The sequence below is a fragment of the Manacus vitellinus genome, unplaced genomic scaffold, assembly GCF_001715985.3.
Source record: "Manacus vitellinus isolate BGI_N305 unplaced genomic scaffold, ASM171598v3 scaffold_62_pilon, whole genome shotgun sequence".
NCBI classification, from domain to species: Eukaryota; Metazoa; Chordata; class Aves; order Passeriformes; family Pipridae; genus Manacus; species Manacus vitellinus.
In genome coordinates, this window is record NW_021940704.1 from 1,840,936 (window position 1) to 1,865,192 (window position 24,257).

At 43.9% G+C, this 24,257-nt stretch overlaps 2 protein-coding genes and 1 non-coding gene across 5 annotated transcripts; 2 read left to right on the forward strand and 1 right to left on the reverse strand.

Annotated features, from left to right (window-relative positions):
* Nucleotides 1-7,534: 7,534 nt before the first annotated feature.
* On the reverse strand, nt 7,535-9,877 carry LOC103764942 (cytochrome c oxidase subunit 7B, mitochondrial). Of its 3 annotated transcripts, none has more exons than XM_018083247.2 (3): nt 9,750-9,877; nt 8,292-8,416; nt 7,535-7,734 (listed from the first exon to the last, which is right to left on the reverse strand). In XM_018083247.2, the coding sequence occupies exons 1-3, from the start codon at nt 9,784-9,786 to the stop codon at nt 7,660-7,662; spliced, it is 237 nt and encodes a 78-aa protein (XP_017938736.1). In that variant the 5' UTR covers nt 9,787-9,877; the 3' UTR covers nt 7,535-7,659. The 3 variants fall into 3 exon arrangements, with proteins under 3 accessions (XP_017938736.1, XP_017938734.1, XP_017938735.1); XM_018083245.1 differs by having other exon boundaries at nt 8,292-8,449; nt 9,750-9,801; XM_018083246.1 differs by lacking the exon at nt 9,750-9,877 and adding an exon at nt 9,364-9,394.
* A 187-nt stretch (nt 9,878-10,064) lies between these two features.
* TRNAL-CAA lies at nt 10,065-10,181 on the forward strand. Its single transcript has 2 exons — nt 10,065-10,102; nt 10,136-10,181. It is a non-coding gene; the product is annotated as a tRNA-Leu (tRNA).
* Nucleotides 10,182-11,853: 1,672 nt separating this feature from the next.
* On the forward strand, nt 11,854-21,967 carry MAGT1 (magnesium transporter 1). The gene is given in 11 exon segments (XM_018083340.2): nt 11,854-11,892; nt 11,895-11,954; nt 13,141-13,310; nt 14,172-14,289; nt 15,236-15,376; nt 15,826-15,966; nt 16,294-16,383; nt 17,768-17,831; nt 18,945-19,019; nt 19,482-19,572; nt 20,485-21,967. Coding segments are annotated over 11 exon segments (1,002 nt in total). The 5' UTR covers nt 11,854-11,856; the 3' UTR covers nt 20,501-21,967.
* Nucleotides 21,968-24,257: the final 2,290 nt, after the last annotated feature.

Consider the following 24,257-nt stretch of genomic DNA (forward strand, 5'->3'; position numbering starts at 1 on the left):
GTTGTTGGCTAAGAACAAGTAAGACATTAGTTCTTAAATCATTTCACAAAGACTGAAATGAAAACAGGGATGTAGTGGAAGGTGTCCCCAAGGCAGGGGTTGGAACAAGATGAGTTTTAAGGTCCCTTCCAACCCAAACCATTCCATGAGTCTGTGATTTAACAAATGTCATACTTAGCCACATGTAACTCTACTAGACACTAAAATATGAGCAAAGCTGTACAGAAAGATACTCTGAAGAGTATCATTATTATTTTTTCTCATAAAAACATGCCCAGAAAAAATTACTGAACCTAAATGAAATTAATTTGTAGAAATAACAGCTAATGCAAAGGACTCCTTTTGCCAAATGAATAAACTGTTTAGTGACTGAAGGAGAAAGAGGGTAAAAGAAATGATTTTCAGATTTTTTTTCTTAGCATTTTGAAAATTTGCATTATTTTTCCAATGACAGAGAGGTTAGTGAGCAGGAAAATGATCACAGTTAATGTCTGGTTGCAATGGAATCAACAGCACAATGTGATGCCTAATTGAAGAGCTGAAGTTAAGACCTGCTTAACTCATTTTTCTTATCCTGAAGACCTATCTTGGAAAACTAAATTACATCAACAATGTTGAGTAAAATTAGTTTTCTTGCTCCTTGGTGACATTTCCAAGCTGTTCCCTGTTACAGAAGGTCTGGGAGTTTCTGGTTTCACTTTGAGTTGTGTTGCAAACCATGTAAGAGCACAAGAAGTTTCATCATAGAAACAGGTTTTACCTCCCTGATGCACAAAACTAAATGTTGAAACTTAATAAACAAGGAGCAAAGACAGTATAAAACTGGGAATTAGTGACTTTTTCAATAGATGAAATACATCTCAACCCTGCTAAGAACAGAAATAAGACAAGTACAACTGAAGAGTTATTACAGATCTCACTTCTCACACACACACAAATGTTTGTATGTAAATATTCACTCACTACAGAAATACAAAATTGTCACTTGACACACAAGAATTATCAATCAGCAGAAGAGTGTATTTTAAGCAAATTTCATATAGCAGGTCCTTTCTCAGACTCATCTGCACACTTGGAGGTACTTTAAAAAACTCTGTAAGTCACCCAAGAAAATACTTGCTTTCATGTCATGTTGAAATGTGATCCTCCCTGATTACCTCAGTTCTTCCCCAAGGAATTCTCAGTCCACACAGAGCAAACAAAGACATCATTGTAACTCCACAGTCTGGGAGAAACTGAATATTCCCACAAGCCTGAAGTGCAAATAAAGTTGCAAGAAGTACTTGACTTAGAGTGCACTTTGTGAACACAACCAGGCACACAGGACTAACTGAAATGAGACACAATAGACTGTCAGACAGAGACAGCCTGTCCTCTAGTCAGCTTTGGATAGACAGGAGTTTAAAAGCACTTCAGGTACATGATCAACTTGAACTGCCCTGACAACTTGCACAATTACTGTATTTGGAAAACAAAAATAAGGAAATACTGTAACTGTGAGTTGCTACCTAAAACAATCAAAGGTTGGTGAGATGATGCTTTAGGACCGGGAAACAGCTCTAAGGCAGAGCCTGCTGACTTGCCTGTTCTTTGGCAAACTACAGCATAAAAATATTCATTTTTACAGAAACTAGGATACTGCGTTAAAGTTTTTTTGAGGTCCTATGAGGAAGTAACAGCAGCCTGTGGCTAGTGAACCAGCACTGTTAAAGAGATTACATTCACCATCAGCACTGCTACCAAATGCCCACCAACACATTAAAAACCCAACTGCTTACATATGTGAAAATAACATCACACTTTTTCCCTATCTATTATTATCACAGTTTGTATGCACAAAGTATTTCCTCCATTTTCTCAGTCTGCTTCCTTGCCTTTCTGCTGTTCATTCATAAACACAGCAGAGAATACCCTGTCCTGGAAGATACTGCAATTCAAACATGCAAAAAGCAGAAAGACATAAGGAAAGAAAAAAAGGCAAATCTCATTTTCCTTTTTTACCCCTCAAGGCCCCAGAATACCAGGACTGAATCCAGAACTTCCACCAACAGAATTCCTCTGTTGGACCAAGTTGTCTCTTCTTTTTGTTCTCTGACTTTCAGTTCAGAACCACCCTGGCTGTCTGTGACATGTGCATCACTCACAGCTCCCTGCTGGTGGGGAATACGACCAACAGGGACTTTTATTGACATTGTTCAAAGTTGCTAACAATTTTTATATTAATTTTAAAAACAGGCTGTTCTCTAAAGAATGAGACATGTCCAAATCTAAATAAGCCATTTGAGAGCATTACTGCCTCTTCACATCAGTCACATTATATTATTAACACTGAATTAAGAACCAGCTCATTAACAATCTCAGTTTTCTGTACAGCTTTAATGAAATTTCTGAAGACTACATTGCCTGAATTTCCAGTGCTCCTGATGCTTCAAAGAAATCTTGTTCTTGGAACAAAGTATAGGGTTTAACAGTGACTCTAAAAATACACACATCCTTCCCCCTCCCCTTACAAAATGCCCAGGACAAGCAGTTAAATACATGCTTACAGCTGAGGCAGTACCTTGTCATATTCCATTCCATTTCTAATGCTCTGCCTCCCTCAGAAGTGCTTCCTGGAAAAAATACTTCAGCTGAAACTTGAAAGGAATATTTTTGTCATATTTCCTCCTCCTGACAGCATGAAATTAAGAAAATTCATAACTAAGCAGACTGAAAAATATCTGTTGCACCAATAAACCATAACTAGATGCACACAAGAGGTGTATTTAATCCTAGTTTTCCTTGTATGTGTTAATATTTTACCAAGTTCACATTAAAGCAGATGTAGAAGTCAAAAGATCTGCATGAGACTGTGCAGCAATCCATGGATACCACAGCAATTGCTTGAACTTGGAACACGCTGTGTCCTCACTCTTGCCATCCATCACTCCATCTGTGTGATTCCTCACTCCATTTTTTATACATATATATATATATATATATTCACTATCTGAAAACAGAACCCCATCCTACAAAGGACAGTTATGGTTCTGGCAGATGCAGCTGAAGCAGCCAACAAACTTCTTCAACATCTGAAAAGCTTTGCAGGTGCTGAGAAGTATTTTAAAAGTTGACCAAAGGTCTCAACTACTGACTTCAAGGCAAATGACTGCTAATAAGTAAATTTAAAGTTATCACAGATATATCCTTTTAAGTTAGAAGCTAAGTTATGGATTGCATGTGTTTTAGAGAAAAATAAAGGTTCTATCTTAAGCAAGGCATTGGATCATCTATAAAACACCTTAACCATCAACTAGTAAAGCATTTTAGGATTTGACAACACAAAGAATGGCAGTTCCCCTGACAATTTAACAGCTCTGTATTTAGTTTCATTCCTTGAAGAAACTCAGCTAGTGTTTCTACGAAGAATGAAGCAATTGAAAGAAGTAACTTCTACTTCCAACAGTAATTTCTTCCTACGGAAAGGAAATTTCAACAGTGAAAAAGCACAAGGTGACTGAGACACTCATATTCATCTCAATATTTTTTGGGGATGTGCTAACAGCAGTCACTGTAAGTAAAATATCTGAAGCAAATAAGTTTGATGAAGTCAGAGGTAAGTAATTCATAAACCCACACTATCAAAAAAAATTAAAAGAAAACATAAAGAGGCAACACAAAGAGGAAGTTACAACACTGGTAAAACTGCAGAGTCCCACTGAACCCCACAAAAAACACTTTGGTGTTTCTCACATCCGAGCTAACCCAGGCAGCACAGTGTTCTGTTCTGGGATCAGCAGGGACACAGAAGGGGGAAGGACACCACACTTCTGGCTAAGAGTACAGCACCAGCTTCCACCAAAGTTCTCTGTATATAATTAGATTTTATATTTTTATATGTAATTTATAGCTGCTGAAACTTAGAGGTAAATATCACACAAACACCAGAAACAGAATCTGTCAGGTTTAATTACAGCCTTTGGATTTTATTAAATTTCCAAATGGCCAAGTGCTACTTAGCTCACTATATTAATGGCAGCAGAAAGCTAAATTACTAATTACTTTAAATGGAAAAAAGGTGCCTGTTCCTAAAGGTCTGCAGGGACCTGTGGAAAAGAGCAAAGGGCAGCAAGAAAGAAAAAGCTGCATCATCTCACACTTGGACTTAAAAAGTGCTCCAGAAGATGGCATCCAACACAGAACGAGATTTTATAGGATTCATGGGCAAACAGAGCCATTTGAAAGCATGACTAGATAGGAGATATTCTGGATACTCTCATGGATATACGAGGCTTAATCACTGAGAGAGAAACTGTGCATCTGTAATAAATGTCAGAGCTACGTGACTCTCTAAACAGGCTGCATTTCATGTTGCTCAAGACTCTAACAAGCCTTGCTTGGTCAGCAGACAATGGAAATTGCTCTCAGGGAATTTATTTCTATACAAACTGCATGGGGAAAAAAAGTACATATTGAAAACATTCTGCTTCATTTCTAGCAGGAGTTTTATAGCACTTGAGACAAATCCTTTGCAAATCCTTTTATTTTTTTGTAAGCTTCCACTACCTCTTCAAGTCAGATTTTTGGAGAACATGAATGTTCCCTTGGAAGAAACACAGCAAGTATTAGGAGTAGAATATAATGTACAAGCTCTTGTTATGTGAGCATACTAAGGCCAACTAGGACTTCTCACTCTTCAGCTTGGCCTCAAACTACTTGGCAGAACAATGTGAAATGCATTATACAAGTGAAAATAAGAATAAAAGAGTAAATGACATGCAATGCTAACTTTCGCTTCCCTGATTTGCCACCTTGAAAGTAAAACACCTTCATGACTTTTCTCTATAACGAAATACACTATAATAATTAATTTCCAATCAAATTGTGTTTGTGCTCACACAGTGCATTGTAATACACACAACTACCTCCCACATTACCAAGTCTTGGCCTATTTACTTCCAGAAACACAATTCGACAAGTATTTAAGTACAGAAATACAATCTTTGCTGACTGCATGGAAGATTTTAAGCAACTTTACACTAATTATGTGCAATTTCCAGAACAGGCACACAGAGAGGCAACAGTTACAGCTGTTTTGCTCTTGCTCATTTTCACAAGATTTTACCCCAAAGCATCACAGACAACTTTCTGCTCTTTTCCAGAACATTTATACTATGCTTTTAATGAAAACACTGGAAAAGAGGTACTTGTGCAGAGTGCTGCCATCGTAAGGTGGCATAAGGTGACATAAGGTAAAACGCTAGGTCAGATGTTTCAGAGGGACAAGTCGAGCAGCTCAGAACCGGAAAAAAAGGCCCCGGGAGCAGAAGCTCCGTGTGCCCGCACATTCCCGACCAGTCCTGCTCTGCCGACCGCCAAGAGCTGGACGGGGCCTTTTCGAAAGCACCGGTGAGAGTGCACCAGCCACTCCCGCGTCCCCAGGAGAAGGGAATGTGGGTGCTCCCTGACCAGCCGGGCACACCGGGCTGAGCAGGGCTGGGCAGGACACGGCCCCGGGACGGGGTCACCGGAGACCTCACACAGCCCACGGCCCCTCCGCGGGCTGCACAGACCCCACCCGAGCCAAGGGCTTCTGGGGCTCGGACCCTCCCCGGGCCATCTCCCCCCCGTGTCCCGGCACCGCGTCCCGCCCGCGGGAGCGCCGGGAAAACCTCCCCGGGACAGCGGGATATCCCCCCCGGTCCGCACCCACCGGGACAGCGGGATATCCCCCGCCCCGGTCCGTACTCCCCGGGACAGCGGGATAACCCCCCCTGTCCCTACTCCCCAGGATAGTCCCAGGTCCGCATTCCCAAGATATCGCCCCCCCGGTCCGCACTCCCCGAGATATTCCCCCGGTCCGCACTCACCAGGATATCGCCTCCCCCAGGGATATCCGCGGTCCGCACTCACCGGGATATCGCCTCCCCGGGATACCCCGGCCGCACCACCGGGATATCGCCTCGCCGCCCGCCCCGCCCCGCCCCCGGGATATTCGCCGGTCCGTCACTCACCGGGATATCGCCTCCCCGGGATATCCCCGGTCCGCACTCACTGGGATATCGCCCCCCCGGTCCGCAACTCGCGGAACTATCGCCTCCCCGATATTCCCGTCCGCACTCCCCGGGGATATCGCCTCCCCGGCTGTTCCGGTCCGCACTCACTGGGATATCGCCTCCCCGGGATATTCGGTCGCACTCGCCAGGATTATCGCCTCCCGGGTCTGTTTCCCGGTCCGCACCCCGGGATATCGCCTCCCCGGGATACTTCCCGGTCGCATCCCCGGGATATCGCCTCCCCGGCTGTTCCCGGTCCGCACTCCAGGATACGCCTCCCGGGCTGTTCCGGTCCGCACTCACTGGATCTCGACCTCCCGGGCTGTTCCGGTCCGCAACTCCGTCGGGATAGGATGTTCCGGTTCCGCACTCACTGGGATTCATCGTTCCTCCGCCGGGATGTTCCCGGTCCGATCGCCGCTGCCCGGCCCGGGCCCCGCCGGGCCTTCCCCGCCCGGTCAACGTGACCGCGGCGGCACGTGCCGGCGGGGGCGGGGCGGCGCAGCCGAGTTCGCGGCTCGCTGTGTCCCAGTCGCGACAGTGCGCCCGGGACCAGCCGCGGCCGGGCTGCGGGGCCGCTCCGACCCGAGGCTCGCTCGGGAGCAGCCGCCCAGCACCGCCCGGGGCTCGGCCAGGGAGGGCTCGGCAGGGGCAGCAGCGCTCGGCGAGGAACCCCCGTTCCAGTCTCCGAGGAGCGAACGCTGCCGTTTCACGCATCTCTGCGGTATGAAAACCAGCACCCTGGTGCTTTGCAGGGATTCACACTGAGTCGGAGGTTACAGAGTCTGCATACACCTCAGATCTATTTCCTAACAAATCTTGAGTGCCCACGGCCAGGTTGGACTGGGCTTGGAGCAACCTGGGCTAGTGGAAGATGCCCCTGCCCATGGCAAGGGGTGGGACTGGATGGGCTCTCACGTCCCTTCCAACCCAAACCATCCTGAGATTCTCTGATAATCAAGTACCAGCATGAACCAGTAACTGTTGTTTTTCCACCTCATTTCTCTAATAACTTTGACCCTACACAGAAGTTAAATGCAGAGGCAGGGGGGTGGAACAAGATGGGCTCCCAGGTTCCTTCCACCCCAAACCAGTCTGTGATTCCGTAAGAGTTTCACTAGGAAAGTCACATTTCTCAAAACTGCCTCTTTCCATGGAGCCTGACTCAAAATTGAATTTAGTTTCTTCACACCTCAGAGGCCACAGATGCAATTACTGACAGAGTGATTCAAGACATAAGAGTCCTTCTGTTGAAAAAAAAGGGATCTCAGCTTTGTCATTACAAGCCAGAGGTAAAGGGATGTGCACTCTGCAGTGAGAACGCAGTGAGGTTGATTTACACACACAAGTGGCCAACTCAGCAAAGTTCTGGATTTTTCCTTAATCCACTGGTGAACTTTACAGGAACAACTGGGATTACCTAAAAGTACTTTAAATTTTTACACTACTTCTTATACTTCATCAGACTCTGAGCATAGAGGAAACCTGGAAGAGCCAGACAGGTTTCTAGGTATGTTTATTAGACCAGGAATGCCACTGCACAAGTGGTAATCAGGGAACAAATGCCATTACAGGACCATTTTCTCAGTGAAAGTTCAGAGCAGTTCATTAGAAGCAGAGGCTGTTACTCCCTCCATTCTCTTGGAGTGATTCTGCCAACAGGTGACAAGCCCCACTCCATTCCGAGCTGTGTTAGCACCTGTAAGAGCATAAAACCCAAGATTACTAACTCTGAAATTAAGGAAACCTTCCAAAAGAGGGCTATTTCTATTGTTTTCAGTTTAGATTTCTTGTATTAGAACACAACACCTCATTAATTTTCTAATAAAGCAAGTGGAATATATTTATATTGAACAGTATTTAAATATTTCAGCTTTCTCTTTCAAAATACCCAGTTTTAGCACAAAGAATCTGGAATTTAAAATCCCATCACCATATTGGTATTTTAATCTAGAAATTTTTCTACTAAAACTCGTAGCTGTGTAGGTTAGATATCCCAAGCCAAACAGAGATCACTTGTGTTTCTCATACATTTTCAAATCAGGCAACAGACTGACACAGAAATTCGTGTAACAACTCAAAATCAAGACGTGAACTAACACAACTTTCACCTCTATCACATCCCTATCCATTTACAGCAGAAGCTCCTAAATTCTGACCACTTAACTTATTTCAAACAAGTAAGCCTTCATGAAACTTGATACCTTTGAAGTTTACAGCTGGAGTCACAACTGCCTAGTGCAAAAACCAACTTACATATCCCCAGACGCTGACGAAAACGGCAGCTCCACCAAGGAGGACAAGGTTTCCGTATTTATCGTGGAAGTTCGGCTCGTGCTTGCGATGAGCTTGTCTGACTGCAGTGTGCTGGATGCCACGAGCTAAGGAATGATGAAGAGAAGCACAGAAATCAACTAAAACACACACTCGAACCATTCACAGTCCTCATCTTCCACCAACAGAGAGGAAAGCATTAGCATTGAAAGACTAAAAAAAGCTGAAAAAAAATTAATCTTTTGGACTTAGAACTCTGGAATGACTCAGAAACAAAGAATATGCACAAATCCTTTACTTTTTTTTTTTTTAGCCCTCTCAATTTCTCACTAGAAAGTTATTTCTTATATCTAATTCCAGTAAAAAAACCCAATCCTCTGAGTTACCTTTTTCATCGATATGTTTTGTTTGGGCCTTCAGTGTGGAAGTACCTTTTTAAATATTACTGTTTCTCTCATAAAACATTTTGCTTAGCACATAACATTTTCAGATTTCCATATATAAATATCTATCCTGTCAGTATGGGAACTAATATAAGCATTTTCAGGATGAAATTCACCGTCCAATTATGGGGTTGAATATAGCAGGTATGGGTAACACCTTCCTCATTCTTTCAGCATTTTTTAAAGGAGGGGAGGGAGGTGAAGAAGGAAGTGGAAATAACTGTGGGCATGAAGTAAATAACAGAGAATAAAATACAAAAAAGTATCTCCAGATGATGTCCATCATAAATGTACACTATAAAGGCTACATTTATTAAGGAGAAGACAACAGTGAGGAATCAAACCAGCTACAAAACAGAGATATTGTTTATAGTTGTGTACAAAGTCTTTGATGAGATAGGGACATGTGCATAAAGACAGACTTTACAAACTATAATGTTTTAGTTCCAGGTCAGTGGTCTGCATCTACCCAGCCATCAACAGAGAAGATGATGGCGATACACATCACGTTAATACAGCCCTCGCGTGCTCTATGAGGCTGCACTAGGGTTTTTTAAAACATAAAAAAGCCTGAATATCTACCGACACACGTTTACTTTAAGTGCAAATACCTAGGGCTAAGCACATCATGAACCAGGACCAGATTTTCGAGGACCAGATTAAGCACTGGGGAATCTGCATCACTGAAGAGGTAACTTTAACCTTGAGTTTAAGGGATGGGTATTGACTATGCTTTGTTCACCTCAGGTTACAAGATCCGGATGTGCCTCCAGTTACAAGAAAAAGAAACCGCCGAGGAAGGGAATCCAACTAGAGTCAGAAAGAAAAAAAAAAGCAGGAGGCGAAGGACGCCAGAGCCCCTGAGGTGCCCTCACGACCCTCCCGGGAGCGCAGCGAGCCGGGGGCTGTGAAGGACAGTCCTGACGGGGAAGGGCACAGACCCGGAGCAGACCCCCTGCGGGACCCCCCGCACCCCCAGAGCCGCCCCCGTCCTTACCGGCGAGGTTCAGCGCGGCCCTGGCCACGGGGAACATGGTGCGAGCGGAGCGCGTACCCTTCACGGCGCTGAAGAACAAAATGGTCGCGGCGGAAGTGGCGGGGGGGGGGGCCTGTGGGTAACGCCGAGCTCCTCCTCAGCGGGCGGCCGCAGCTCCGCGGCCGCGACAGAGCGCGGGTTACCGGCGGCTCTGCGGCACCTGCCCGGCACCTCCCCGGCACGGACGGGCTCTCCGCAAGAGGCCGGAGGACACAGAAGCGGGCGCGGCCTTGAGAAGCGTGGTAAGGGAGTCCCGGCGGACGGAGTTATCGCAGTGTCAGGATGGCCGAGTGGTCTAAGGCGCCAGACTCAAGGCGTTCCGCGCCTTCCCGCCGCGGGTTTGGGTGTTCTGGTCTCCGTATGGAGGCGTGGGTTCGAATCCCACTTCTGACACCACTTTTTGTTTCCTATTTTTAAGGTGTGAATTTAAACACGTGAAAGTGCCGAACTGCTAAGGTCAAGGATTTTAGTGCGAATAGAAATCGGAAATAATTTTCAGAATGTGCTCGAATAGACAAATAAAAGCCGAAGCATGAGTAAATCCCCGTGTCTCCATGGCTCTTGTTTCAGAGCCATAACCCACCGCACACCAGCTGAGGAATACCCCAGAGCAGTTACAATTTTAACAATGTTTGTCACACGCAACCCAGCAAATACATGCATATATAAGATTAAGCAAGTGCATCTCTTTTGGGGAGCTACTAATTAAGCTCTGTGGAGTTTTATTCAACATTTCTTTTCTGGTCTTGGGGGTTTTTTTGGAAAAAAAAAGTCAAAATTACAAAGTTACTGATGTGCAAAAAAAAAAGATGGGTGCCAAGAGGATGGTACTGGACTCCTTTTGGCGGTGCCCAGCGACAGGACGAGGAGCAATGGTCATAAACTAAAACACAAGAAGTTCCACCTCAACGTGAGGAAGAACTTTACACTGACAGTGGCAGAGCACTGGAACAGGCTGCCCAGGAAGGGCAAGGAGTCTCCCCTCCTGGACACATTCAAAACCCACCTGGACAGTTCCTGATGTTGCAAAATGTGGAATATGTAAAATTTCTTAAGCAAGGATGTTCTTTGATGTTTGATCTTTGGATACTTTCAAGCCTAATCAACAAGAAGGGAGATTTAATCCGTGAAACAGGGAGTAGCCAACAACCTGTAAGTGATGTCCAGGTGTTAGAAAATTACTTGTTGATAGAATTGCATGGTTAAAGTCTAGGGCTGGACATGCTTCAATGACCTCAGACCTGTGGGGAAGTTAGCAAAGCTTCGGAAGAAGGATGTACCACAGATAGTGGGAACAAAGAATACTGAATTTACACAAGGCCACAAGGACATCTGGCAGAATTCTCAAGAAAAGGAAGAAACTAATAAACCCAACTCAGCAACTGTGCTGCATCAGCTCTGACTGGGTGATTGCAGCAGGGGCAGATCCTGGCCACCGACTCACAGACCACCGAGCTAAGAAACCCACCAACCCAAAAGAAGAGAAAAACTGAGCATGTGGACTAATTAGCATGAGAAGTGAGAGAATAATTAACTAATATTAATTAATAAGAGACTATGTAACTTGTAGCCTCTGAACACTGATTCATTTCTTTGCTAAAATGTATAAATAGTAAAAAGTTTTGATAGCTGGGGTGCTTGATACCAGCTGGTACCCAGGCTCGCACAACTCTGAAACAAATAACCAGTGTCTGTCCCGAGCGCGTCATTATTGGCTTGTTGCAGACTGGGTAACGAATCCGATTTTTGTGGACAACACTGTGTCACCTGTTCAGAACACGCTGGCGGGGGGTTGGACGGACGGTGTGCAGCGCTGCCCCGCGGCCCCGGCCGGGCTGTGCCGCCTGAGGGGCGCTGGGCAGGGCGGGCCGGGGGCGGTGTCCGCATCGCTCCCCTCCTCAGGGCCGCGCGCGCCCTCCCCTCAGGGCTCGCAATGGCGCGCTCCAGCTCCGCCGCGCCCCGCTAGGCTCAGCCAATGGAGGCCGGTGCCGCGGCGCGTGCCGGCGGCTCGGCAGTGGCGCGGCGGGCGGGGCGGCGCGCCGCGGGGCGGGGCGGAGGCGGGGCGGCCATGGCGGCCTGCCGTGCCGGTGCCGTGCTGGCTTTATGGCGGCGCTGCTGCTCTTGGGCTGCCGCGGGCCCGGGGCCGCGGGCCAGAGGCGGAAGGAGGTGAGATCCCGCTGGGAGCCCTGTGGGCAGCTGCTGGGGCGGGTTCCCACCGGGCCAGGGGGGCTCGGGGCAGGGCCCGGCGGCCCTGGCCTCCACAGCAGCTCCCCCGGCCCTCAGGCGCGGCCGGCTCTGAGGGGAACCCGCGGGCGCGGCTGCGACCGATTGTCTTTAATTCCAGGTTCTTCGGTTCTCGTTAGGAGCACTGTTTGAGTGTTGTCTTCCTCCTGCAGGGGATTTTGGGCGGAGAGGATGGGTGGTCTTTGCTTGTAATCACGAAGGTGCAATTTATTTCCACACTTTTGACTCCTAGGGTTTGGAAAGATCCCTCTGTATAAGTGTTTATACTTGTGTCAGTTTTATTTATATATATCTATATCTATTTAATCTTGTATAAGTTGTAAGTCAAAGAAGGGTAGTTTATTTTTTTTATAATTATTATCGTGGTGGGATTCTTGGAGTTGCCCTGTGCAGGGCCAGGAGTTGCCCTTTGATGGTCCTACTGGGTCTCTCCAACTGAGGATATTTTGTGATTTTTTCCACTGAAGTATTTATTTCAAGAAGGGTTTTAATAAAGAGTAGAGGAGTGCTTTATGGTAAATGTAACATTTGGGAGTCTGTCAGTCTAATACATCTTTGTATAATGTTATAGAATTGGTTGGCTCCTTTTTAAGGAATGTTTTGGTGTTGAGCACTCCTGAGTTCCTCAAATATGTTCTGAATCAAATTTTTTTTCCAGCAATGCTGAAAATGAGATGTTGAGCTTACTACTGTAGAGCTTCTGTCTCTGGTGTTGATTCCACTGCGACAAGTTTTGCAATCTGAAACAGTTTGATGCTTGGTTTTGAGTAAATGCTGCGGAGGGATTGGGGCAGTTTGTACAGCTGAAAGAAATCTTGCAATTAGCAGCAGAAGGGAGGACCAGTGAGCTGAGGGACTTCTCCAGCATGTGTCACACTAAGTGCTTAACTCTGTGTGCATTACTGGGTGGTTGAGATACGAATGCTGACACGAGTGCCAAAAGCATCTGTGAATGCCTTCCAGAGTCTCAGTGAAGTCTCACATCGTCTGGCCCGTGTTGTTAGGAAATACAGTGCACATATTTGTTACATCAAATCTAAAAACCTTCGGGATTGTGCTGTGAGACTGCACAAAAGAAACGATGATGTTCCTCTGACTTTATTTTCAGATGGTGTTATCAGAAAAAGTGAACCAGCTGATGGAGTGGGCCAGTAAAAGATCTGTTATCCGAATGAATGGAGACAAATTTCGACGCCTTGTGAAGGCACCACCCAGAAATTACTCGGTGATTGTGATGTTCACTGCTCTTCAGCCTCACAGACAGTGTGTTGTGTGCAAGTATGGGCTCCATTTAGTCCTAAATTAGAACTTGAAAGTCATCAGATGCTTTGTAGGAAATGAAATTTAAGAATAGGGTTGAACTTTCGCATGTGTAGGAGAAATATAAATGGCAAGTTATAATAGGATTGTCTTTGAAATTTAATGTGTGGGAATATATGTGTAATGTGTATGTGAGAAAACAACATAATCTTTAGTTTTATCTCCCTCACAAAATATAATCCCTGCATTGCAGAAACAGTATTTACACTGATAACTGCTGGAGAAAGACAGGGTGAAAGCTCAACTTTCCTGGCACAAGCTGCTGAAGAAATGTTCGTAGAATTACTGCTGACCATACAGCCTAGAAGTTGTTTGGCACTTATTTATTTACAGTTATAATTTCCTGGATCTTTAACCATATTATGGCTTTCCTGTATTAATCTGGAGGTGGCAGAGGTCTATGAGGGTGATTTTTATACCTTGTCAGTTGAAATTACTGGTTTGCCATTCTCTGACATGGAAAGGAGGGCACACCTGGCCATGTTTTGGTGTTCTGTGGACAAACAAATCAGGAACAGCTGGGTTTCATTTCACATTTCAATTAGAAATTCCCTCTGCTTGTGGTCACGGACTCCACAGATCTTACCCTTGCATTTGAAAAAGCAGCAGTGCCAAATGCTTCACCTGACTGTAGATGAGTGTTTGAGCTAAAACTTCTTCTTAAATCCTGAAAGTAAAACTTCCTTTTTAACAGTAGAAAACTGGGGGGGGAGGGGGGATACAGCTGTTAATAGAGTGGGTGGGCACAGCTACCTCAGCTTTATAACCTGTGTTCTGGACAAACCCATGATACAGCATCTCTCTCACTGTGTTTTCCAGGCAAGCTGATGAGGAATACCAGATTCTGGCAAACTCCTGGAGATATTCCAGTGCATTTACCAACAAGATTTTTTTTGCTATGGTAGATTTTGATGAAGGCTCAGATGTGTTTCAGATGGTAATGTCTTTCTCTTTCTCTTCTAACATCGTTTTTAACTTGGGTTCTGGGCAAGAAGGTAAAGATGTATACAAAATTGAGTGTTACAGTAATTAAAGGAATGAAAGGTTAGAGGCTGCCACTCTCAGAATAGGAGAGCAGAGGACTGGAGCATGGAGTTGGCAGGAAAATTAGCAGAACTGACAGATCTGGAATAGGCACAAGGAATGGATTGGTTTCTCTGAGTTTGTCTCCTGTGATTGTTAATGGAATTCTCCTGTGGTACGTGAAGAGCCAGGATATAAAGCACTGATGTAGTTAAAAACAGCTATTGCAATTTTTAAATTAGTAGAGAATAATAGATTAGGCTTTTGGTATGGTTTAACTAATTTCTTTTCAAGTACCCAGTCATTTTTCTCTTGTATTAACATTATGTTACCACATTTTTTCTAAATGTGTGAGAACATTCCATGTACACTTGGAATTGTAGGTCACATTAATAGTTCATTATAGTCTTGTAGATGTTAAATTTTTTTTTTAAGACATACTAATGTCTATTTAAAAGCTACATTTTAGGCAATGATATTTTAGGAAGTGGAAGCTTTTGGACTGGAGAGTTGAAGAGGGATGTCTTTTTGTTATTCCTGTTAATTTTTTCCTTAGTGTTAAATTAAAAATGCATTCATCAAGGTATGGCCTTTATAGATTTGTAGAATCATGAATTCCTATTTTGCAGATTTCTTTATTAAAAGTAGAATTTAGAGAAGAAACAGATTAAAAAAGAGTATGAAATACAGAAATGCAAGCTGTGTGCTGTCTTTACTTTTTTTTAAAAAAAAGTCATTGTCAGTTAAATTGAGGAGTGATTTTTCTGATTCAGTGAGTGCCAACGTAGCAAGATAGATGTGGAATGGAATTTTGTTACTGAGGCCTTTTCATGTATTCCCTGTGAACTTCCTCAATGCAGCTCAACATGAATTCTGCTCCCACCTTCATCAACTTCCCGGCCAAGGGGAAGCCCAAGCGGGGCGACACGTACGAGCTGCAGGTGCGCGGCTTCGCGGCGGAGCAGCTGGCACGCTGGGTGGCCGACAGGACAGACGTCCACGTGAGTGCCCAGGGACAGCTGCCACCACCCCTGCAGCTCCCCCTTCCTCTGCACTGCCACCTGGGAAATGGGGCACTTGTGTTCTGTGCCTGATGAGCTGCTCGAAAGGGCTCTTGTCTACAAAACCTAGTTCAGACACGACCGCAGCTTTCGGTTTCCTCACATTGTGTCATTCTGTATTTGAGATGGTAAAACTCATCTCCTTCCTTCTCACTCTTCTGTTCCTGTGGAAGAAAAACAGTCTTTTAACAGAGTAAAGGCGTGTAACACTGAAGTTACAGTAGTGGGGGAAGAAGCATTGCTTACTTCCCAGGTCAGAATTATTATATAAAAAAATGTGCGTGTATGATGCTTTTTCCACTCCAATGTGCTGTGAGGCTTGTTGGCAGGAGTGCAGCTGTAGTGTATAATCCTACTGAGAGGAAATGACTCCGCTGTGCTCTGCTCAGATCCGTGTGATCAGGCCCCCGAACTACGCGGGGCCGCTGATGCTGGGCCTGCTGCTGGCTGTCATCGGGGGCCTCGTGTACCTGCGGGGCAGCAACCTGGATTTCCTCTACAACAAAACTGGCTGGGCTTTTGCTGCTTTGGTGAGTCATCACAGCTCCTGTCTGTCTCTCGTCGTCAGTTTGGAGCATTCAAGTCTTCAAAAGCTTCTGTATTTAAAGATGCTTACACGTGATAGAGGAAAATGAGGTGTAGTTAATTTTACTTTTTTGTAGACTGATTATTTGATCTTGGTCCTTTCAGCTCAGTGTATTTTTGATTAGATGCCTTTTGTACAAATAAAAGGTAGGACCATGTCTAACCTAAGGTTGTATTCCAAACCAGTACATTTTGGCATGAAATGAAAAGATAGTGGGTTAAATTTAGAAAAAAAATTCCTTATGAAATAGTGTTTCTCCTTTCCTTTTTAGTGTTTTGTGTTGGCAATGACATCAGGCCAGATGTGGAACCACATTAGAGGCCCCCCCTATGCTCATAAGAACCCCCATACAGGACAAGTGGTGAGTCTTGGCTTTATTTTCTTTTCTGTATTTCTGTTGTATTTCTGTAGAATAAGGCTGATACTAAGAGACAAATCAGAGTGCAAATTCTCCACTTGGCTTCTTTCTTTGTGAGTGAGAGAGGCTCACCTCTGCTGCACTGAGCAAGGCAAATCAACATATGTCTTGTGTGTATGTTGCACCTTCCATGATGAAGTGATAGTTCTAAATTGCTAACAGCAAAATAAAGGTGTTTGTGTCAAGTCTTACATGATAAACAGTCCTATTGCTGAGCCTGCCAATTTTATCTTCAACTTGGTCATGTTTACTGTACACTCATTGAATGACCTCCATTTAAAAGCATCTTTCTTCAAGATTCTTGAGGTAAATTAATTTTTAGTGACCTCAGATTGTGAAATTTCTTTCTTGGGAAAAATGCGTTTTAACATAATTTGAAATGCCCTGTTCTGTTTGTAATACAGGATGAGATGCACTGTAGAAGTAGTCAGAATGCTCTGAGAGCATTGCATCTCCTCAGGTGCTTACATTTCACATACTGGCTTTACTGATGCTTTTACTCAGGGAATTAATTGGGTGAAAAATCCTTTTGTGGCTGGTTAGGTGGGTCAGGCCCTCTTTATTCTTCCATGGAAAGTGGAACTGCTTATCAAACCTTGTTTTTCCTGCTTAGGTACAACATCACAAACAGTAATGTAGATCTTGCCATAAGGGATACAAAAATAGTATTCTTTCACAAATTTCAATCTGTTTGTTAACCCAGTTGGTTAGTAAACTATTAATGTAAATAAACTGAGCCAAATTACTCAGTGGAAGTTCTCATTTCAAGTGTTTTCTTGAGAACACTTCCTTTTGTTTCTTCTGTTTACATCATTTCTCAACTTTCTTGAGACTGAAGAATGAAGCTCCAGGGGCATTGGTGGTGATGTTTCTTTTCTTGATATGCCATGAAAAAGATTTCAAATGCTCCCTTCTGGAGCCGAGCGAGGCGGGTTCACGTGGGAACTGCTCCTCAGCTCAGTGCCAGTGTGTGTAACCTGAGCATCTGAGGCGGGAGCGGAGCAGGTTTGGATCCCCACGGGGGCAGCAGGGCCTGATCATGGCATTTGCCCAGCTGAGGGGAGAGTTGGACCAGGAAGGCAGTAGCTGCACTTGCACATAATCCGAATTGTGCCTGAGGCTGACTGTCCATGTTAACAGAAAGGGGATTTCTGATGCTGTCACAACTCCCCCCACAACCAGCGCTCAGCTGGTGAAGTTGCTTGTGCTCCACCTTGCACTGTCTCCTGACAGAAACGTGCAGAACCCAGTGCCAGGCTCTGTAGGTGTTATTAATATGTCAGTCGACCCCAGTCTTTTCTAAATTCAGTTACTCTGTCTCTTACAGAATTATATCCATGGAAGCAGCCAAGCCCAGTTTGTGGCAGAAACCCACATTGTCCTGCTGTTCAGTATCCTTCCTGGGAGAAGCACGTGGATGATTTTCTGGTCACTTAGGCTGCTGCCTTTCCTATGGTGCTTTGTCATGGCTGTAACTGGCACCCACTACTGATGCAGGAGCTTGTAGAGCCTTTCTGCATTGACAGCTGTGTTTTTCCTGTGCCTGTCATCTTTCAGTTGAATACAAAAATGTTTGCAGCTTTCTCACCACTTTTTGCTTAATCACCAAACTGAATACAGCCTTAAAAATACGGATCTTTGTGGAATCAGAAGATTCTGTTCCTCTGAGCATGTCTCACTAATTTTTTGCTTTGGTGTCGAGTTCATTCCTCTGTTACTGAACTTTCTTCTTTTATTTCTTTGCTTACCTTCTTTACTAACAATTTGTTAACCTTCTTTACTAACCAAATGCTAACAAATCAGGATTTTTTTTTGAAATGGAAATATTTCTTCATGGTCCTGTTGCAGTCAATGATAAATATTTCTCCTTTCATTAAGAGGAGACTCGTGACTGAACATCTGTAGTGAAATGCAATGAAATCTTTGGGAATTTTGACTTTTGTTCCATTGGATTCACTATTTTGCTTTGCTAAGATTCATTCCTTGCAAATGTCAGATTTTTTGTGTTATCTGCACTTCCTTAATTTTACAAGCTTTAATTTTTTTTTAATGGAAGAATTAGAAGAGAAATCTTGCCACTTGAAAGATAACCTGTTAGAATAAATACTGTATGTGTTTAATTTGTTCTGTTAGCTGAGTAAAATGCAGAGGCTGAATTCCTTTGGGGATTTTCCAGTGGAGTAGGAGTGGACCGAGCTCTCTGGAAAGGAGTTGCTGCTTCATTACAAGCTGAGATAATAAATGCACAGTTTTAATTTTTTCCTTGAGACCTCCCAGTTGGTATTTTAACCTTTACATTTATCTTCTCTTAAAAGTTGACATCATGAATACTTTTCCATTGCTTTTGTTCCCCCCGTAGTTACTGGTTTGGCTGAGAAGTCTTTTATTTTTCCAGTGAGTTTTAATGCTCCAGGTATGATGTGGGAGCTGAATTTAGGAGATTAGGAATGTATTCTTTTGAGTCTATTGAACTTTGTTGGTTTATCCTTAAACAGTGTTTGTAGATGGTGGTGTTACTTTAGGAATGGTCCTTCTCCATGAAGCTGCTACTTCTGACATGGATGTGGGGAAAAGAAAGAGTAAGTGCTGATACTTTTCTCTCTGAGGGAAGGCATAATCAGTAAAGGTGTTTGAGATGCTATTTAACAGAAATGCTTTTGCACTGTGGGGTTTTCTACACTTTCCACCCCTAAGCCAGAGAGAATCCTTTGGATTTTTGACAATATTTGGAGTTGCTTAGCAAATTGCAAGGTAAACTCCAAGCCCACTTGGCAGATGGAAAGATCTAAAGATGCTTTGCAGCACTTTACTTAGTAGGGGAGAGAAGAGGGGACTTCTTTCTTAAAGCAGTTGTATAAAATTGATTTCCAGAAGGAATTTGAAAGCAAATGGTTATTAATTTAGTTTTTCTCAATGACTCTGAGAGAGGCCTCATGTGGCCAAATCTGTAAATATCCCGGGAGGCTTTTGAAAACGCCAGTCACTGTGGTGTTTGTGGGGTCAGCTGTCAGGTTACCCCTCTCACTGTGCCTCTCTTGCAGTCATGTGCATTGCTGGGATTGGCTTGGTGGTGTTGTTCTTCAGCTGGTTGCTGTCTGTCTTCAGATCCAAGTACCACGGCTACCCCTACAGGTACGGCACCGGAGCTCTGGGGCCTCCTTTGGGAGGAGACACTCTTTTAAAAATGCCCCTTCTTTCTCAAAGAGTAGCAGTACTGGTTGGTATAATTACCAGAAATAACAGAATTTAGTGGATACTGTGATTTTTTTAGTCTGGCCGAAGGAAAGATTGTAGAACTCTCCTTTTCACGTCATTGCATACAATAAAATATTTCTATTTTCATAATGGTATCTCAGCCAGTTTATACTAAAAAGAAGTGTCTTTTTACCTCCACTTTTCTCTCATCTTGATTATTAATCCTTTTTTTGTGAGAACAAGGAGGTTTCTTGATGCTTTAAAGCTTCCTACATTTTGGATTGCTTCTGTAGAGAGTCCAATACTATTAATTGGCTGCTTTATATACATATATGATCAGTATAGATATCTTAAGTGTACTTACTACCTTTTATGCATTTTGAAGGAATAAATACATGCTGAGGGACCAGCTTCTAATCATTTCACCTTCTGCTAGGAGTTTAATTTGTTAGGAAGACTAATCTCATAGGCAGATATCTCTTTTCTATGAGAAATTGGTTTTTATTTAAAAATATCTAAACAATAAAACTTGTTATTTCATGAATATGTTTCTCAAGACCAGAAAAGGGCTGAACTTATTGCCTGTTTAATAACTGGTCAGCTTTTATTCTGGTTTGTGCAATGGTTTTGTACTCCTGCTAACTTTGTTGTAGGGAAGATGTGGATGTCTTTGTATTTCAGTTACTAGAAAACACACTTTTGAGCAACTTCACAGCTGTTTTTGTTGTAGTTGCATCAGGCCCAGTTTCTCATTCTGGTTTTCTTGGCATACATGACAGCTAAGTGGAATGTTGCACACCTTTATTTCTTACAAAATTAATAACAGTGTTTGTTATTTTGTTCTTGCAGTTTCCTAATGAGCTAAAGGATTGCGGAGTCTGTAACATCAGGAAGGTGGTGGCTCTGAAGCTGGGTGTGATGGAAGGAAGAGCTAAATGTGTGGTTCGTGCTACCTCTGCTTACACTGAACGAGCTAGTGAAACACTGAACCAAAGACCACGTGTAGTGCCTTAAATAAAACAAGCAATTTGCTCTGAAGGACACAGAGTATGAAGATGCAATCTCTCTTTCATAAGCTTTACATCTTCTTAAGCAACTCTACTTCTAGTGAAATTCAAAATTTAATGCTTAAAACTGCATTTCCATAGACTAACTAGAAACAGGACTTTAAATTCACTGGAATAATCTGTTGCTTTTCCCCTCAAATATTTATCACTTTATTTCCTGTTTGTACCTAGCAGGTGACAGCAGCATCTCTTGTCATGCCTTTTCATGGTTGAGGAAACACCATCATGTACTTGGAAATCTTTTCCTTCAGTCTGTGTGCAACCCTTGGAGCATACTACAGATTCCAGTGTGGAATGTGCATATCCTAGAGCTGTGTCTCATTTTTGAGAAGAGTTCTTAACTGCTGTATGATGCAAGAGGTTGTTTCACAGATGAAGGGAGAATTTTCAGTAGGTAGAACTGAGTTAATAATTCAGTTATTCATTAAAAACTTTTTTTGCCAAATGCTGAAACTGCAATGTTTAAGTTGTAAACTGAGTCTCAGCTGAAAAAAGTGTTCTTATGCTGACCAACACTCAAAAATACAAACCAAAACTACAAAGGTAACTGGCTATGTGTGGCATGAATTAAAAGTTGCTAACTGGCTTTCAAGTTACTGCTCAGAGCTCTGGCAAAGCAACAGACACCAGATTTCTGGTCTCTGTGTCAGTTCTTACATTTTCCACTCATTTTCTCCCAAGTTTTTACCCTTGGGGAGCACATGGGAGAGAGCAGTTTGTGTCCCAGGATAAATGTTGCTCCCCCAGGACAGATTTGTTAGCCTTACAATTGAATGCATGTGCTTTTTGCTCTCTCCTTTTGTTCTCTCAGCTTACAAAGATATTTTGCCTTAAGAATTCCTGAATTAAGAATACCTTGTGCCTCAGCCCAAACTGCACGTGTGCTACGGGAAATCTTTGCAGCCTGATTCAGTAACACTTCCTTCTGTAGGCTGTGGTGGCCTTGGAGGTTACTAGAAAATATGAGACTTTTGTCTCCTGCTTCTTCCTCTCCCCTGTCTTAAGGGGTTACAGAATTTGGATGCTTTAGATTGACTCTGGGAAAGGACAATATCATTCCAAGTAGAATGTTATTCTTACGCAGTTGTACTAAATTAACACACATCTCAAGTGCCTTAACTTCACTAATTTAGTTGTTTGATGTTTCAACTTGTTGAGATGCATTTTTCTATGCCATACAGAATGATAAGCCTTAGTGGAATGGATAAATTGTGTGCCTGGCTGGATTTTGGACAAGTCTCAATAAAATTTTTTAGTCTAATCCATGCTCCTGTGTCTTTTGAACTTTAACATAGAACAAATCAAACCAACCTCTTTTCTTCCACTATTGCTTCAATGTGTTGATAACAGAGTGTATAAAGACCCCCAGGATGGCTGAATGGGGGGAGTGTGAGTGGCATGGATGCGTTTGTGTGGAAAATTACAGCCCAGGATCTCAACACCAGGGAGCTGCTCATGTAGCCAGCTAATAGCATAAAGATTGCATGGTTGTGACTTGTCTTTGGCAGCTGTCCTGTGGTGAAAATCTTGGCTTCCTGGAGGCCTAGACAGATCAGCTAACAGTGTTTCTGGAGGTGGAATCTCTGCACTGTAAATTTGCCTGGAACAACTTGGTACTGCTGTGCCTGTGGCTTATTTTCCTGCCCTGTTGGTAAAATGTTCCCAGTAAACCTTTAGGTTGGTGGTACTGCAGTCATGAGCAGTACAGGTGAAAGTGGCTTACAGTCTCTTTCTAAGGAGGTAATAGTTTTTCTAAAACTTTCAGAATTGTTTCTAATTCTTCTGACATGGTTCATAATATATTCTGTCCCTCTAAAACCATCTTGTCATACATTGACTAGGGTCAAACACTTGCACATCATCCAGGTGAGTGGTGAAGTCATGTTGGCCTTCCACTTAAGGTGGTCAAGACACTGAGTTTTGGATTTTCCTCTTTTTCCATGCTGACATATGAGATGAAAGTAATGTTTCCTTTCTCCAACAATTTTTCTGCTCTCTAGGCTGAAACTGAAGTGCACAGAGGAAGGAAAAAGTGTGGTAGTGGAGCAGAAGATCCAAGTGCAGGACTGGTAGCAGGTAGAGGATGAATTCTGGAAAAATTTGACTTGTGCAGCAGTTGGCAGGTAATGGGCAGCTCTAATTGGTGCCTGGAGTGACTCTTTGGGACACTGGCTCTTGCAGCTCACTGGTCAGTGTGACACAGCCTGGACCAGCAGAACAAAGGGGGATGAGGCAATGGAGATCTGGTGTGGGAAAGCTGGGTATTGCTGAGGCCATCTCCTCAGAGGGTGAGTCATTAAACAGCTCAGAAATGCCCTGAAAGCTCACCTTGAGAGAACACTTAAAGGGAGGAAATGGCATATTCTGTAGCTGAAAATGAGCTGTGTGGTTTCGTTACTGTGGTTGGTCTCAGAAATTGCTACTTTCTTCTGCTTTTGAGGTGGAACTGTGGGGTATTCAAAAGATATTTCGGAATAATAGCTAGAAATAATTTAGGGAGTTCTCTGGGTTAAGTGCAAGGAAAGACAGTAAATTTAGTTGGATTAATCTGTGTAATGGTTTGCATTATGTACAATTTGCTGTAAGCTCCTGTCTTCAGACCATTCTAGTGTTCAGCACAGAATGTGCTGCTTCATGAACCCTGGCACAGGTTGGCAGAGAAGCTGTGGCTGCCCCATCCCTGGAAGTGTCCAAGGCCAGGTTGGACGGGGCTTGGAGCAACCTGGGATAGTGAAAGATGTTCCTACCCATGGTGGGGGGTGGAATGAGATGGGCTTTAAGATCCCTTCCAGCCAAACCATTCCATGATTCCATGATGGTGGTGCCTAGTGGTCATTCCTGCATTTAATCCTTTAACATGCTCCTTGAGCAGGTGCTCTTCAGGGGCAGAACTGCTCAGTCCTCCAGCAAGATGGAAGATGTGCTCAGCTCTGCATCAGTCTGTTCTTGATGCTCATGCAAATAACCTTAATTAGTCGCCTGGCTGGTGGTGTCTGTGGCCAAGGGTACAGGCGCAGTCACTGGATAAGATTCACAGTCAGCCGTGAGGGTAAGAGCAAGTTATGCTCTTTGGCAGGCAACGGGAGGCCCATCCGTGTCTTAATGAGAGGATGGCTGGCTAGAGGCTTCAGGAGAAAAATGGAGGTGCTTTTATGGTCACGACTCTTCAATGATTTTACAGCAAGGCTTGTTCTGAGCCTCGTTAAAACTGTGTAACAGTAAACGCAGCAGGGACCTCCTGATTCCTAGTCTATTGTCGTGGTTTGAATCTTGTTTTCCCCCAGAGGCTAAATTAAGTGGTAGACCCCAAGGGGTGGAAACCCCTGGAAGTTTTGAAGTTCTGCCCAATGGGCGCTCCTGCAGAAATGTAAACATATCACAAGCTCACCGGAAGAGATGAGTTGTAGTTTTTGGTTGTTGTAGGAGAGGTGGCCATGTTGTAGAGCCACGAGGAAGGGGCTCTGAGCCCCTTGGGCCCTCTGGGCCCTCCCAGCCCCTGGCTGGGGGGCTGCAGGGACCTGGAACAGCATAAAGCTGGGCTAGGTGCCTGTGGTT

Bases quoted from the DNA above. Each gene is read 5' to 3' on its own strand.
- LOC103764942 (XM_018083245.1), bottom strand. From the start codon at position 9,786: ATGTTCCCCGTGGCCAGGGCCGCGCTGAACCTCGCCG. The intron at 8,450-9,749 runs GTAAGGACGGGG...TGTGTGTTTTAG, and splicing joins GGCCGCGCTGAACCTCGCCG to TTGATTTCTGTGCTTCTCTT. The intron at 7,735-8,291 runs GTAAGTTGGTTT...ATGCTCTTACAG, and splicing joins TCGTCAGCGTCTGGGGATAT to GTGCTAACACAGCTCGGAAT.